The sequence below is a fragment of the Lathamus discolor genome, chromosome 1, assembly GCF_037157495.1.
Source record: "Lathamus discolor isolate bLatDis1 chromosome 1, bLatDis1.hap1, whole genome shotgun sequence".
In the NCBI taxonomy this organism is placed as follows: domain Eukaryota; kingdom Metazoa; phylum Chordata; class Aves; order Psittaciformes; family Psittacidae; genus Lathamus; species Lathamus discolor.
The window spans coordinates 165,759,269-165,774,217 of NC_088884.1; the positions used below are offsets into that span (position 1 = coordinate 165,759,269).

The 14,949-nt window shown below is 70.5% G+C and overlaps 2 protein-coding genes across 2 annotated transcripts; one reads left to right on the forward strand and one right to left on the reverse strand.

Moving 5' to 3' along the window:
• Positions 1–142: 142 nt before the first annotated feature.
• Positions 143–6,408, reverse strand: LOC136005536 (rho-related BTB domain-containing protein 2-like). The gene is made up of 9 exons (XM_065663112.1): positions 6,133–6,408; positions 5,947–6,050; positions 4,524–4,709; positions 3,489–4,435; positions 3,227–3,345; positions 2,969–3,119; positions 2,450–2,538; positions 1,704–1,809; positions 143–458 (listed from the first exon to the last, which is right to left on the reverse strand). Exons 1-9 carry the CDS (start codon positions 6,322–6,324, stop codon positions 295–297), a joined length of 2,058 nt encoding a protein of 685 aa, XP_065519184.1. The 5' UTR covers positions 6,325–6,408; the 3' UTR covers positions 143–294.
• A 2,075-nt stretch (positions 6,409–8,483) lies between these two features.
• Positions 8,484–14,934, forward strand: LOC136006642 (drebrin-like). Its single transcript, XM_065664663.1, has 12 exons — positions 8,484–8,617; positions 9,932–9,984; positions 10,067–10,179; positions 10,286–10,360; positions 10,910–11,047; positions 11,358–11,435; positions 11,585–11,736; positions 12,132–12,186; positions 12,276–12,350; positions 12,704–12,818; positions 13,727–14,620; positions 14,729–14,934. Exons 1-12 carry the CDS (start codon positions 8,532–8,534, stop codon positions 14,932–14,934), a joined length of 2,040 nt encoding a protein of 679 aa, XP_065520735.1. The 5' UTR covers positions 8,484–8,531.
• Positions 14,935–14,949: the final 15 nt, after the last annotated feature.

Sequence of the window (14,949 nt, forward strand, 5' to 3'; positions counted from 1 at the left end):
GGGGGGGGGGTCCCGGGGGGGGGCCGGAGCCGCGGTGCTCGTGTACAAAAGTCTACAAAGGGGTTGTGCAGTTGAGGCCGGGGCCGGGCGCGGCCAAGGCACGAGATGAGCCGGGGGGGGGGGGGGGGGGGCCGGTCCATGCCCCTGCCCTTTCCCCCCCCCCCCCACAAAGCACCCAGGGACCCCCCCCCCGCTCACAGCTCGGCCCCTGCGGCAGGGGGTGAGGAGGCAGCACCAGAGCGGTCAGAGGTAGCACCAGGCACGGGCAGCGCCCGGGGGGGCCCGGCCCCCCCCTCAGGACACGTGCGGCCGCCAGAAGCACCACTTGGGGCGCGGGTGCTGCGCGCGCTCCCGCTGCTCCTCGCGCTCCCGCTCCTTCTTGCAGCGCAGGTACAGGTCCTCCTCCTTCAGGTACCACACGGGCGGCCAGCGGTGCCGCTCGAAGTGCGCCTGGTTCTCTGCGGGCACGGCGCAGGACGGGGTAGGGTACAGGGTGAGGGACGGTACAGGACAGGGTACGGTACAGGATGGGGTAGGGTACAGGGTGAGGTATGGTACAGGATGGGGTATGGCACTGGATAGGATACAGTACAGGGTGAGGTATGGTACAGGATGGGGTACAGTACAGGATGGGGTAGGGTACAGGGTGAGGTACGGTACAGGATGGGGTACGGTACAGGATGGGGTAGGGTACAGGATGGGGTATGGTACAGGGTGAGGTATGGTACAGGATGGGGTATGGTACAGGATAGGGTACGGTACAGGATGGGGTACGGTATGGGATGGGGTACGGTACAGGGTGAGGGACAGTACAGGGTGAGGTATGGTACAGGATGGGGTATGGCACTGGATAGGATACAGTACAGGGTGAGGTATGGTACAGGATGGGGTATGGTACAGGACAGGGTACAGTACAGGATAGGGTACGGTACAGGATGGGGTACGGTACAGGGTGGGGTACGGTACAGGATGGGGTATGGTACAGGGTGAGGTACGGTACAGGGTGAGGTATGGTACAGGATGGGGTACGGTACAGGATGGGGTACGGTACAGGATGGGGTATGGTACTGGATAGGGTACAGTACAGGGTGAGGTACGGTACAGGATGGGGTATGGTACAGGATGGGGTACAGTACAGGGTGGGGTACGGTACAGGGTGGGGTATGGTACAGGGTGAGGTATGGTACAGGATGGGGTATGGTACCAAATAGGGTACGGTACAGGGTGAGGTATGGTACGGGGGAAGGTATAGCATGGGCATGGCAACATGTGGTATGGCACAGAGCAGCGTGACACAACACATGGTATGGCACAGTAGTATGGCATGGCAGAGTATGGCATGGCTCAGCATAGCACAGTATGGCACGGTGTGGTATAACACTTGTCATGGCATAGCGCAACACAACATGGTATGGTACAGGCACGGCCTGGCACAGCCCTCTATGGCACAGTACGGCATGGTGCAGCATGGGATGGCACAGTACGGTATAGTATGGCACGGTATGGCACCATACAGCACCATATGGCACAATATGGTACGGTATGGCACAGTATGGCATGGTATGGCACCGTACAACACCATATGGCACTGTATGGCACCATACAGCACCATATGGCACAATATGGTATGGTATGGCACAGTATGGCATGGTATGGCACCATACAGCACCATATGGCACTGTATGGCCTGGCATGCAACGTACCTGGGGACATGAACTTCATGTGCCGGGGGAAGCGGCGGCACACGCTGTTGTAGTTGGTGCAGATGTAGTGCCGGCACCAGGCCGCCAGCTGCCGCGCGTTGTGGAACTGCGGTGGGGGGAGAGGATCTCACCCTGCCCCGGGGGGGCTGCTGGTGGCACACAGCACCCCCTGCGCCCCACAGCACCCCCTGTGCCCCACAGCACCCACTGCACCCCGCAGCACCCCCTGCGCCCCACAGCACCCCCTGCACCCCGCAGCACCCACTGCACCCCGCAGCACCCACTGCACCCCGCAGCACCCCGTGCATCCCGCAGCACCCCCTGCGCCCCACAGCACCCCCTGCGCCCCGCAGCACCCCCTGCGCCCCACAGCACCCACTGCACCCTGCAGCACCCCCTGCAGCACCCCCTGCACCCCGCAGCACCCCGTGCATCCCGCAGCACCCCCTGCGCCCCGCAGCACCCCCTGCGCCCCACAGCACCCACTGCACCCTGCAGCACCCCCTGCAGCACCCCCTGCACCCCGCAGCACCCCGTGCATCCCGCAGCACCCCCTGCACCCCGCAGCACCCCCTGCGCCCCGCAGCACCCCCTGCGCCCCACAGCACCCACTGCGCCCCACAGCACCCCCTGCGCCCCACAGCACCCCCTGCACCCCGCAGCACCCCCTGCGCCCCGCAGCACCCCCAACTGCCCACAGAGCCCCCCTGACCCCCAGAGCACCCCCAGCCCTCCCCTGCACCCACCTGTGTCAGCTCCAGGTAGAGCAGGACCTGCTCATCGATCTCCACCCGCTGCATGAACGCCCGCAGCAGCTCGTCCACGGCGTACTGCTCTGGGGGGGGACAGCGATGGGGGGGGACACAGTGATGGGGTGGGGGGTACAGTTATGGGGGGGACAGTTATGGGGTGGGGGGGGGACAGCGATGGCGGGGGGCAGCGATGGGGTGGGGGGGACAGTGATGGGGACACGTGCAGGGACAGGCGCTGTGGCTGCAGCGTGCCCGGGGGCAACCGCGCTTGTCCGGCCCTTGTAGATAAGAGACATCGATCCCTGTGTCACCGTCACCACATTGATGGGTGACGTCAATGGGGGCCCGGGGGGGGTCAGGGAGGCTCGGGGGGGTCAATGGGTGTCCAGGGTGGGTCCAGAGCAACCGCGCTCATCCAGCTTTGGTTGACGAGGAAGACATCGATCCCCCTGTCCCTGTCACTGCACCAACGGGGGCACATGGAGGGGCCTGGGGGTGCCGGTGGGGTCTCACCGGTGAGCGCCTGCAGGCGCGGCAGGCAGAGCCGGTCGGTCAGGATGAGCAGCTCCATCGCGTCCAGGTCGGGCGCTGGGGTGAAGACCCCGGTGTAGAGGAAGTCGAGGACGGCGCGGAGGGAGGCGCAGCTGGTGCCGGGCAGCGGGACCTGGGCACAACGGGGGGCTCTGGGGGGGGACGCTGGGGCCGGCAGCGCCATGGGCACAGTGGGACCGCAGGACCGCCCCCCCCGTGTCCCCATCCCCGTCCCCTCACCTCAGAGGCGTAGCTCTCCCGAAAGGCCCCCCGGAACATCGCCATCATCCAGTCGCAGCCCGCGATGAGCAGCGGTTTGTGCGCCGGCACCGCGCCGTCGTCCACCCGGAACACCACGTCTGGCACCGCGGAGGGACGGCACAGAGCGGGGACGGTGTGGGCACAGCAGGGCACCGGTACCCCCATGCCCGTGCCGGTCACCGCGTGCCACCGGTGGGAAGGGCAGGGTCCCGGTGATGCCCCCATCCAGGGCCCCCCATACCTGCGAAGACGCCCTTGGCCAGGCACTCCTTGATGCGGTTGGCGCGGCGGACGTGGAAGGCTTTGGTGATCTCCTGGTTCATGAAGCTCTCCTTGTTGAGCACGTTGGCCACCATCATGCGCAGGTCGAAGACCTCCAGCAGCTCGGCGATGGTGGCCACGTGCCGCAGGTCGCCGCGGGCCTGGTCCAGCCGCCCGGTGTACAGGTACTCGAGCACGGCGCGGAACGGCTCCGCCTGCACGCGCGGCTCCATGCGCACCAGCACCATGCGGCGCTCCCGCCCCGACACCGGCTCCGGCACCACCTCCCAGCTCATGCTCACGAACCCGCGGCCCCACGAGGACAGGTCCCGGACGCTGCCGTCCCCTGTGTCCCCCCCCGCATCCCCTGTGCTGTCCCCCGCCACCGGCCGCCGCGCATCATCACTGTGAGAGCCCCGCGGCGCGGCGCTGCCGCCCTCGCCCGGGCTCCCCCGGTCCCCGTCCGGGCTCTGGGTGCGCGCAGCCGGCCCCTCGGGCCCCCCCGGCGGCCCCTCCAGCGTGAAGAGGTCGTAGAACTTGGAGCAGGAGGTGGCCAGGTAGACGCGGTGGGCGAACACGCGCTGCCCGCCCTGCAGCTCGAAGACGACGTCGGCGCAGAGCGGGGTGCGGAAGAGCGCGGCGGGGCCCCAGCCGCAGCTGGCCGGGGCCTCGGGGACCTGGATGACCGGCGGGGGGGGCTTGGGGGGCAGGAAGGGCGCCTGCAGCAGCGGCCGCTGCATCTTCTTCAGGTGCGACTTCCAGAACTGGAGGTGGCGGCGGGAGATGAGCGCGGCGCGGATGGCGTTGTCGAAGACATCCTTGATGCCGAACTGCGCCACGACGCTGGTCTCGTAGTACGGCACCCCCAGCTCCTTGGCCACCTCGTGCCCGCGCTCCGGGGGCAGGATGTCCGTGGGCTTGATGGGCCTATGGGGGACACAGAGCGGGGCCGCGTCACCGCCGAGGGGTCCCCATCCCCATCCCACCCCCCGGTGCGGCGCGGTGGGGCCCTCACTTGGCCAGGGGACGCCGGGCCCGGTTGACGGCCTCCAGGTCTGCGTAGCGCAGGTCCAGCTGGCAGCCCACCAGCACGATGGGCGTCCGCGGGCAGAAGTGCTTGATCTCGGGGTACCACATGGTCTTCACGTGCCGCAGGGAGTTGGGGTTGGCCAGCGAGAAGCACAGAACCACCACGTCCGACCTGCGGCGGGACAGCAGCACGAGGAAGAGGAGGGTGAGGGCAGCCTGGCCCCAGCGCATCCCCCTGTCACCCGGCATCCCCAAGCCACCCCCTGCACCACACCTTGCTCAGGGAATGGCACTGGGGTCCCATCATTGACCAGGGACACCCATGGCTGGAGCCGGCTGCCCCCAGCACTGGACCCATCCCCGTGTACCCCACAGGGCTCTGCCCCACGGCCCGCTGGAGCCGCACGGCCATGCGCAGGACAGATGATGTCCTGTGGATGGAGGGAGGAAGATGATGGCGCCCGGCTCTGTATGACCACGGTTGGCCAAGCCAATGGCCGCCCCGGCTCCGTTACAGCACAGGACCAGCCCTGCACAGCACAGGCCCCCCCCCGGGGCTGCAGGATGGACCCACAGAGAGCGGCCGGGCCCCGGCACCGTCCCTGCCCCAGCACCCCGAGCCCCTTCCCGGGGCCGCCGCGGGGCTGCCCCACGGGCTCCGGGTCCCAGCCCGGTGCTGGCGCGTCCCGGGGCTCGGGGGAGCCTCCGCGGGCAAGGTGACAGCGGACGCGCCCGAGGTGCCAGCGGCCGCGGGTCCCCGCAGCCCCCGGGGGCCCTTATAAGGTGTCCGGGAGCAGCCACGTGGGCCCAAACCGGGCTTGTTTTTAGTCTGCGCCTTGCCAAGACGTGACCGGGAGGCGCCTCTGGAGCGGGGCCCGTGTCACGGACCAAGATAGCGCCACCGCGGGCCCCCCGCCAGCACCGGGACCGGCGCCACCGGCCCGGGGCCGCGGGACCCCCGGCGGGGGCAGCCCCGCGGTGCTGGGGCAGGGAAGAGCCGCGCTGGCACCGGTGCGACCGGCGATAACGGCCGGGGGTCCCAGCACCCCCAACCTGCCCCCAGCACCCCCGGTCCCTGCCGGGACGAGCAGAGCGGGGTCACGGCGCCCCCGGGATGCAGGGAGCTGCCTCTGGATGGGGCAGCGCTGCCGGACCCCCCCCCCCGAGGGTTTGGGGGGGGCTAAAGGGGTTCTTGGGGTGCTGGAAGGGGCTCGGGGAGGCCCCTTTGGGTCCCTGTGTCCGCACTGGGTGGGGACGGCCGAGGGGTTCGGTGGGGGATGGGGGTGCTGGGGGGGTTTCGGGGTGCTGGGGGGGGGGTCAGGGTGCGCTGGGGATCGGGGTGATGGTGGGGGGGGGGTGCTGGGGGGGGGGACGGTGCCGGCGGGGGGTGGGGACGCCGCGGGTCCCACCTGCCATAGGCGAAGCGCCGATCCTTGTGGTGGTCCCCGAAGGTGTCCCAGAGCCGCAGGGAGACGCTGACCTCGTCCACCACGTCCCGGGAGCGCTCCAGCACCTGCGGCACACGGGGACCCGGTCACGGCCCCCCCGGGACCCCCGCGCGCGGTGCCCCCCGCCCCCGGCTCCCCGCCCCGCACCTCCTGGCAGACGCGGTACTGGTCGATGGCCCACACGGTGGGGACGTGCGTGGCCAGGAGCTGGTACTGGCTGAGCGTGGCGTTGCAGGCGCGGGCGCAGATGAGCCGCGTCTTGCCCACCGCGTTGTCCCCGACCACCACGCACTTGATGGTCTCGACGTTGGGCCGCTCGTAGTCCACGTCCAGGTCCATGTGCGCCGCGGGGGCCCCGGGCCCGGCCCCGCTCGGCCCCGGCCGCGCTCAGCGCCGACCCCGGACCCCCCGCCCGGACCGGACCCGGCCCCGCCGCCGCCCGGGCCCGCTACCGCGCCCGCCCCGCCCCGCCCCGCCCCGCGGCCAATCAGCGCCCGCTCTTCCGCAGCGCCACGCCCCTCGGGCCCCGCCCCTCCGGCTCCGCCAATCGCAGCCCGGCCCGCCCCGCCTCGCCACGCCTACACCGCTCCATTCCCCCCCCCACCCCAGCCCGGCCCCGGCCGCCGCGCGGACAAAGGAGCGCCGCCAGGGGGCGCCGCGCACGCGTGACTGCACCCCCACGGCGGGCGGAGGACACGCCCCCCGTGAGAGGGGCGTGGCTTGATTGACACGCCCCCTGCGTTCGCCCCGCCCACCGGTGGGTAATGGTGGGGACGACCAGTGACAGGAGCGACAGCAGCGACACCGGTGGCACCGGTTACACCAGTGTCACCAGTGAAACCAGCAACACCAGTGACAACAGTGGCACCAGTGACACCAGTGAAACCAGCAATACCAATGACAGCAGTGACACCAAGGACACCAGTAACACTAGCAGCACCAGTGAGACCAGCAAAACCAGTGAGACCAGGAACACCAGTGACACCAGTGAAACCAGCAACACCAGTGACAGCAGCAACACCAGTGATAGCAGTGACAGCAGTGACACACCAGAGACACCAGTGACAGCAGTGACACACCAGGGACACCAGTAACACCAGTGGCACCATTGACATTAGCAGCACCAGTGAGACAAGCAAAACCAGTGAGACCAGGGACTCAAGTGACTCAAGTGACGCCAGTGAAACCAGCAGCACCAGAGACACCAGTCAGACCAGTAACTGTTCACCCCCTGCAGACCAGACTGGTATGAATCACCAGTACCAGTATGCACATGTGGAAACAGTCACATCGAAGCGCTCCAAGCCGTACCAGTCACACCAGTAACACCACCAGCCTCCAGCACTGGCCAGTGTCCCAGTATGTGCACCAGTAACACCAGTGAGACCAGTGAGACCGGTAGTACCAGTGTCACCAGTGAAACCAAGACCCTAGGGAGGTGGCAGGGTGGTCACAGGCCCTGGGCAGGGGTATCACGGGAGGCTGGTGGTCACAATGGGCTGGTGGCCACAAAGGGCTAGTGGCCACAGTGGGCTGGTGGCTGCAGCAGATGCGTCCCTTTGCGGGGGGGCCATGGGAGCTGTGGCTGTCCTGGGGTGTCCCCAGTCCCGTCCCCTGTCTGTGGCCCCATTCCAGTAGCGGATGTTTTCCATCCCTCAGGAATTGGGGTTTGGAGCCGTCGTGACCAAATAAGGGAATGGCCGAGCATGGTCCTGCGGGAGCTGGAGCCTGACCGGGGTGGGATGGGAATGGAATGGGGATAGGGATGGGGATGGGAATGGGATGGGACGGAGATATGAATGTGAATGGGGATAGGATGGGAATGGGATGGTATACGATGGAGATGGGATGGGATAGGATAGGATAGGATAGGATAGGATAGGATAGGATAGGATAGGATAGGATAGGATAGGATAGGATAGGATAGGGATGGGATAGGATGGGATGGGATGGGATGGGATAGGATAGGACGGGATGGAGATGGGATAGGATAGGATAGGATAAGATGGGATAGGATAGGGTAAGATAAGATAGGATAGGATAGGGTGAGGATGGGATGGGATGTGATGTGACCTCCCTTCAGCCGGGCTGGCTGAGCATCCCACACCCCGGCCCTACTCGTGTGGCCACCCCAAGCTGGGCTCGCTCCCTGCCTGCAGCCCCACGTGCTGCTCTGGGACCCGCACAGCACCCACATCCCGGGGTGGGACCCTGCGTCCAGCACCCGCACCCCAGCACAGGACCCTGCCCAGCACCCGCACCCCAGCACAGGACCCTGCCCAGCACCCGCACATCCCCGTGCCGGGTCCTGGCACAGCACCCGCATCCCTGTGCGGGACTCTGGGATCACGGCGCAGCGCAGGGCCCTGCGTCCAGCGCCCACGTCCTGGTCTGGGACCCTGCCCAGCGCCCTCTGCCCGGTGCCGGCCCCCGCCCCGCGCCCGCCGCTCCCGGTGCCGCCCCCGCGCCCCGCCCGGTCCCTCCCGCGGGCGGCGGGGGCGGGTTCTGGCGGGCGCGGCGGCGGCACCGGGAGCGGCGGGCGCGGGATGGCGGCCCCGGGGCTGGAGCGGCACCGGCTGGCGCTGCTGGCGGCACGGGAGGACGTGGGGAACCCCCGCGCCGGCACCGACTGGTGAGCGCCGGCACCGGGCCGGGAGCGGGCGCCGGGAGCGGGCACGGGGCAGCGGAGGCGGACACGGAGCGTTGGGAATGGGCACCGGGAGAGGGGAACGGGCACCGGAAACCGGGAATGGGAGCGGCACCGGGAGCGGGCACCGGCACCCGGCATGGGCACCGGGAGCGGGCACCGGGCAGGGGCACCGGGCCGGGCGGGGGATGGGGACGTCCCGAGGCGCAACGAGCGCCGGCACCGGGCCGGGCTCCGGCGGGGCCATGGGGCCGGGGGCGCCGGGCCGGGGGCTGAGCTCCCCCCGGCCGCGCCGCGCTGGGAGCCCGCGGCCCGGTCCCGCCCCGCCCCGTCCCGCCCGGTCCCGCCGCCGCCGCCGGGCTGGGAGCGGCGCCGCCGCCCGGGGGGGCCTGGACTGTTCCCCCCCCCCCCCCCCCCCGCAGCCGGGGTCCCCCCGACAGCGCCGGGACCGGGGGAACCGGCAGCGCCGGAGCCCGTCTGGCTCCCGCCACGGGGACGCGTGCGGCCGGCGGGGCCCGCCATGGCCTGACGTGTCCTGGCGTGCTCTGCCCGGTCCTGCCCCGGCCTGCCGTGCCCTGCCCCGGGTCGCTGTGTGCCCCGCCGTGCCGTGCCGTGTCCTGCCATGGCGTTCCAGGCCCTGCCCTGCCCTGCCGTGTCCCATGTCATTCCCTGTCCGTGTCCTGCCGTGTCCCATGTCATTCCATGTCCGTGCCCTGCTGTGTCCCATGTCATTCCATGTCCGTGCCCTGCTGTGTCCCATGTCATTCCATGTCCGTGCCCTGCCATGTCCCATGTCATTCCATGTCCGTGCCCTGCTGTGTCCCATGTCATTCCATATCCGTGCCCTGCCGTGTCCCTTGTCATTCCATGTCCTTGTCCTGCCGTGTCCCATGTCATTCCATGTCCTTGTCCTGTCGTGCCCATGTCATTCCATGCCCGTGCCCTGCCATGCCCCGTGTCATTCCATGTCCCGCCATGCCCCGTGCCGGTCCATGCACACCCGCTGCCGGGGCCGTGTCCCACCAAGGGCCGCCCCACGCCGGTGCAACCGGGGCCATGGGGAGACAAAGCAGCGGCAGGACGATGCCACCAGCACGGCCCGGGGGGTCCCGGCCCGGGGGCTCCGAGGGGGCCGAGCCGCTGCTTCCCGCGGCCCCATTGTCCCGGGGCGGATGCCGCGGGCGGCACTTCCATGAATTCAGCCTGGCAGAGGCACGGGGGGGGCACTGGAGGACACGGGGGGGGGAACAAGGAGGCGACACGGGACTGGCCTGGACCCGACCCCCTCCGACCCCCCAGGGCCGTCTTTGGCTACGAGAAGCACCATGACCTCAAGCTGCTGGACTCCGGAGGTAACGGGGAGCCCCGGGGCGCAGGGAGGTGCTGGGGGGACCCCCTCTGTGTCCCCCCCTCCCTGACCCCCTCCCGCCGCAGCCGGGGGTCCGGATGAACTGGCCGGGAGGTTCTCGGCCGGCAGCGTCATGTACGGGCTGTGCCGCGTCCCGGAGCCCGGCACCGGCGCCCCCCGCGTCGTGCTCATCAGCTGGGTGAGTGCGGGCCTGGGGGTCTCTGAGCGCTCCCCCCCGCTACCGGGCACCGGGCACGGGGGACGTGGTCTCGGCGCCACCCTCAGCGCCCCGTCCCCGGTGCCAGGTCGGGGAGAAGGTGCCGGAAGCCCAACGGGAAGCGTGCGCCGGGCATCTGCCGGTCCTCAGGGGCTTCTTCCGGGTGAGAGGGGGGCCCGGCCCCCACGGGTGATCCTGACCCCCCCCCCACAGGCCCTGACCCCTCCCGTATGATCCTGACCCCGCCATGGATCCTGAGCCCCCCCCCCCATGTGTCCTGACCCCCACCAATGATCCTGATCCCCCCCCATGGATCCCGACCCTTCCCATGGGTCCTGAACACCCCCCCCCCCTCCGATCCTGCCCCCCCTCTCCCCGTGGATCCTGACCCTGCCATGGATTCTGACAACCCCATATGGATCCTGACCCCCACCACAGGTCCTGAGCCCCCCTATGGATCCTGACACCCCTGCATGGATCCTGACATCCCCCTCCCATGGGTCCTGACCTCCCCCGTGGATGGATCCTGCCCCCATGTCCCAGCCCCCGAGCCCCGCCTGGGTGCTGTGTCTGCATCCGGCCCCGCATCTGGATCCGGCCCCACATCTGGAGCGCGCCGGGGAATGGCTCCAGGCCCCGGGGGGGGGTGGGAAGGGAGGCGGGGGGGGCCGCGGCTGCTCGCGGGGGTCACTCGGTCCCGTCCCGGTGCCAGGAGGCCAGCGCGGTGCTGAGCGCCCGCCGCCCCGAGGAGGTGACGCGGGAGGGGCTGAGCCGGGCGCTGGCACAAGTGGAGCCCCCCGGGGCCCCCGTCACCAGGAGGGTGCCCCCCGCCGACACCCAGGAGCTCGTGGTGAGGGGGGACCCTGGGGAAGGTGGTTCTGGGGGGGCTGTGCCCATAGGGAGCCATTGGGGAGCTCTTGGGGGGGGGGGGGTCCACGATGGAAGGTCCCTGGGTTGGGGGTCCTGGGGTTGAGTCCCTGGTGGGAATCATGGGGGGGGGGGGGTGCCTGGGGGGGGGGGTCCCTGGGTTGGGGTCCTTCGGGGTTGGGGTGGGGGTACCTGTGTGCGGGTCCTGGGGTGCTGTGCCCAGGGGGTGCCATTGGGGTGCCCCTGGGGTTGGGGTCCTGGGGGGTCCCTGAGCCCCGTCCCGGTCCCCGCAGGGCACCAACTACCGCAAAACCAACCCCGCGCTGGAGCTGCGCCGGACGCAGCGGGATTCCTTCTGGGCACAGGCGGAGGTGAGGGGGGGCACGCGAAGGGGGACCCCAGCAACCCCCGGCATCCCCGCGCCGGGGGTCCCGGCTCTGACGCGGGGGTCCCGGCTCTGGCCCCGGGGTCCCGGCTCTGGCCCCGTGGTCCCGGCTCTGACGCGGGGCTCCCGGCGCAGCGGGAGGAGCAGCAGCGCCGGGAGGAGGAGCGGCGCCGGGCGCTGGAGGAGCAGCAGCGCTGGGAGCGGCTCCGGCGGCACCAGGAGCGCCGGGAGGCGGCGGAGCGGGAGCGGCGCTGCCAGGACAAGGAGCGGGAGATCCAGGAGCAGCGGTGAGGGGGGGGGGGGGGGGCCACGGCTCTGAGCGGGGGGACCCCCCCCCCCCCCCCATGGTGGGACCCGCAGCCCCCAGCGCCCCGAAACTGCCCCGGCCCCGCGTCCCCCCTCCCGCGTGGCTCCGGGCACCCCGCGGCTGCTGCCCCCGTTCCCCTGTGTCCCGCGATGTGTTCATGTCCCCGTGTGCCCCCTGCCCCCAAACTCCCCGTATCCCCCATGCTCCCCGTGCCCTCCCCTGTCCCCGCCGTGTCTCCGTGTCCTTCTGGCCCCAATGTCCCCCCCAATGTCTCCGTGTCCCAGATGTTCCCGTACCCCACATACCCCCTATCCCCATGCCCCCTCCATGTCCCCCTTATCCCCCGTGTCCCCCCAACACTCCCTGTCCCGGCAGGAAGGCGCAGGCTCTGCTGGAGGCAGAAGAGCGGAGGAAGGAGAAGGAGCGATGGGTGAGTGGGGAGCCCGGCTGGGGGGGGCCATGGTGGGGTCCATGGGGGTCCATGAGGGTCCATGTGTGCATCCCTGCTCCGTCCCGCAGGAGCAGCAGCAGCGGGAGCATGAGGAGGCCATGCGGGAGCGCGGCCGGAGCAGCGAATCCATCGGGAAGGCGGCCGTGAGTCCTGCCCCATGGACCCCCCATGGACCCCCCATGAACCCCCCATGGACCCCCCATGAACCCCCCATGGACACCCCCATGGACCCCCCATGAACACCCCATGGACCCCCATGAACCCCCATGGACCCCCCCCATGGACCCCCCATGAACCCCCCATGGACCCCCCATTGAACCCCCATGGAACCCCATGGACCCCCCATGGACCCCCCATGAACCCCCCCATGGACCCCCCCCATGGGCCCCCCATGAACCCCCATGGACCCCCCCCATGGACCCCCCATGGACCCCCCCATGAACCCCCCATAAACCCCCCATGGACCCCCCGCCGGTCCCAGCTGTGGTGCCCGCAGGAAGCCGCTGTCCTGGTGTCCCAGCGCCCGCAGAACCCCCGGGATTTCTTCCGGCAACGGGAGCGCTCGGGATCCGCATCGGGGGCCCCGGGCCCCGCCGGGCCCCCCCGGCCCGGTGAGTGCGGCTGGAGGGGTCAATGCGCGGTGCGCGGCGCCGGTAGCTGGAGGGTCCGTGCCCGGTGCCAGTGGCCGGTGTTTGTGGGCTCTGTACCGGCACCGGGGGGCTCCTTACCAGTACTGGGGGGTTCTGTACCGGTACCGGGGGTTCTGTACCGGTACCGGGGGGTCCTTACCGGTACCGGGGTGTCTGTATCGGTACTGGGGGGGCTGTACCGGTTCCGGGGGTCTGTACCAGTACCGGGGGGTCCTTACCCGTACCAGGGGGTTCTGTACCAGTGCCGGGGGGGCTGTACCGGTACCGGGGGTTCTGTACCGGTACCGGGGGGTTCTGTACCGGTACCGGGGGTTCTGTACCGGTACCGGGGGAGCTGTACCGGTACCGGGGGCTCTGTACCGGTACCGGGGGCTCTGTACCGGTACCGGGGGGGCTGTACCGGTACCAGGGGCTCTGTACCGGTACCGGGGGGGCTGTACCGGTACCGGGGGTTCTGTACCGGTACCGGGGGGGCTGTACCGGTACCGGGGGGTTCTGTACCGGTACCGGGGGGGCTGTACCGGTACCGAGGGTTCTGTACCGGTACCGGGGGGGCTGTACCGGTACCAGGGGCTCTGTACCGGTACCGGGGGGGCTGTACCGGTACCGGGGGTTCTGTACCGGTACCGGGGGCTCTGTACCGGTACCGGGGGGGCTGTACCGGTACCGGGGGGTTCTGTACCGGTACCGGGGGTTCTGTACCGGTACCGGGGGGGCTGTACCGGTACCGGGGGCTCTGTACCGGTCCCGGGGGGGCTGTACCGGTACCAGGGGCTCTGTACCGGTACCGGGGGTTCTGTACCGGTACCGGGGGTTCTGTACCGGTCCCGGGGGGGCTGTACCGGTACCGTCGCTCTGCCCCGCACCAGGCGCCCGCCGCCCGTTCCTGCGGTACCAGCGCAGCCTGACCGAAACCGCCTTCATCTTCCGCCGCCCGGAGCCGGCCCCGCCCGCAGCGCCCCGGCACCGGGAGCCCGGAGAGCGGCCCCCGGCCCCTGCCGGCACCGCGGGCACCGGGAGCCCCCCGGGGACCCCCAACAGCCACGCGGGGGCCCCCCCGAGTGCCACCCTTGGGACCCCCCCCAGCCCAGCCAGGGCAGGGTCCCCCCACGGCGCCGGCCCCATGGGGACAGGGACCCCCCCAGCTGCCACCTCTGGGACCCCCACAGAGGGTTCAGGGACCCTTCCGAGTGCCATCACTGGGACCCCCCCAAGCCCCACGGGGACAGGGATCCCCCGAAGTGCCACCACTGGGACCCCCATCAGCCCTATAGGGACAGGGACCCCCCCAAGTGCCTCCTTGGGGACCCCCCCCAGCCCAGCCAGGGCAGGGTCCCCCCATGCCACCAGCCCCATGGGGACAGGGACCCCCCCAACTGCCACCTCTGGGACCCCCACAGTGGGGACAGGGACCCTTCCAAGTGCCACCACTGGGACCCCCCTCAGCCCTATAGGGACAGGGACCCCCCCAGGTGCCGCCCTGGAGACCCTCACCAGCCCCATAGAGGGGGGGAGCATTCTAAGTGCCACCCCGGGGACCCCTCCCAGCCCCATAGGGGCAGCCGCAGGGTCCCCGCCGCTTCCCAGCCCCCCCCCGGCTGAGAGCCCCCCCCCGGATCTCTGCCCCCTCCCCAGCCCCCCAGCGTGGGGGTCTCCGGAGGGGCAGGAAGAGGGGGGTCTGAGCCCCAAGGCGGGGTACCCATTGCCCGGGCCCCCCCCGTGCGGCCCCAGCCCCCCCCGCCTGCCGCCGGACCCTCAGCGAGGTGAGTGCCAGGGACCCCAAAGTGTGGGGCTGGGGGGGGGGGTCCCGGACCCCCGAGCCCCGCCCGGGCCGTGGGGCGCTGCGGGGCCCAGCATGTCCCTCCCCATAGGGCCTGTGGGGCAGGAGCCGCCCCAGCGAGACTCGGGGCACAACGGCATCGGGGGGGGGCTCTGGGCAGCCCCCTGGGAGCGGGACCCTCCCCCTCCGGAGGTACGGCCATGGGGGTCACGGGAGGGTGGGGGGGGTTGTGGGGCAGGGGCGATATGGGGCAGGGGCGATGTGGGGCAGGGGCGATGTGGGGCAGGGTGGGTGTGACGGGGCTGAAGGGTG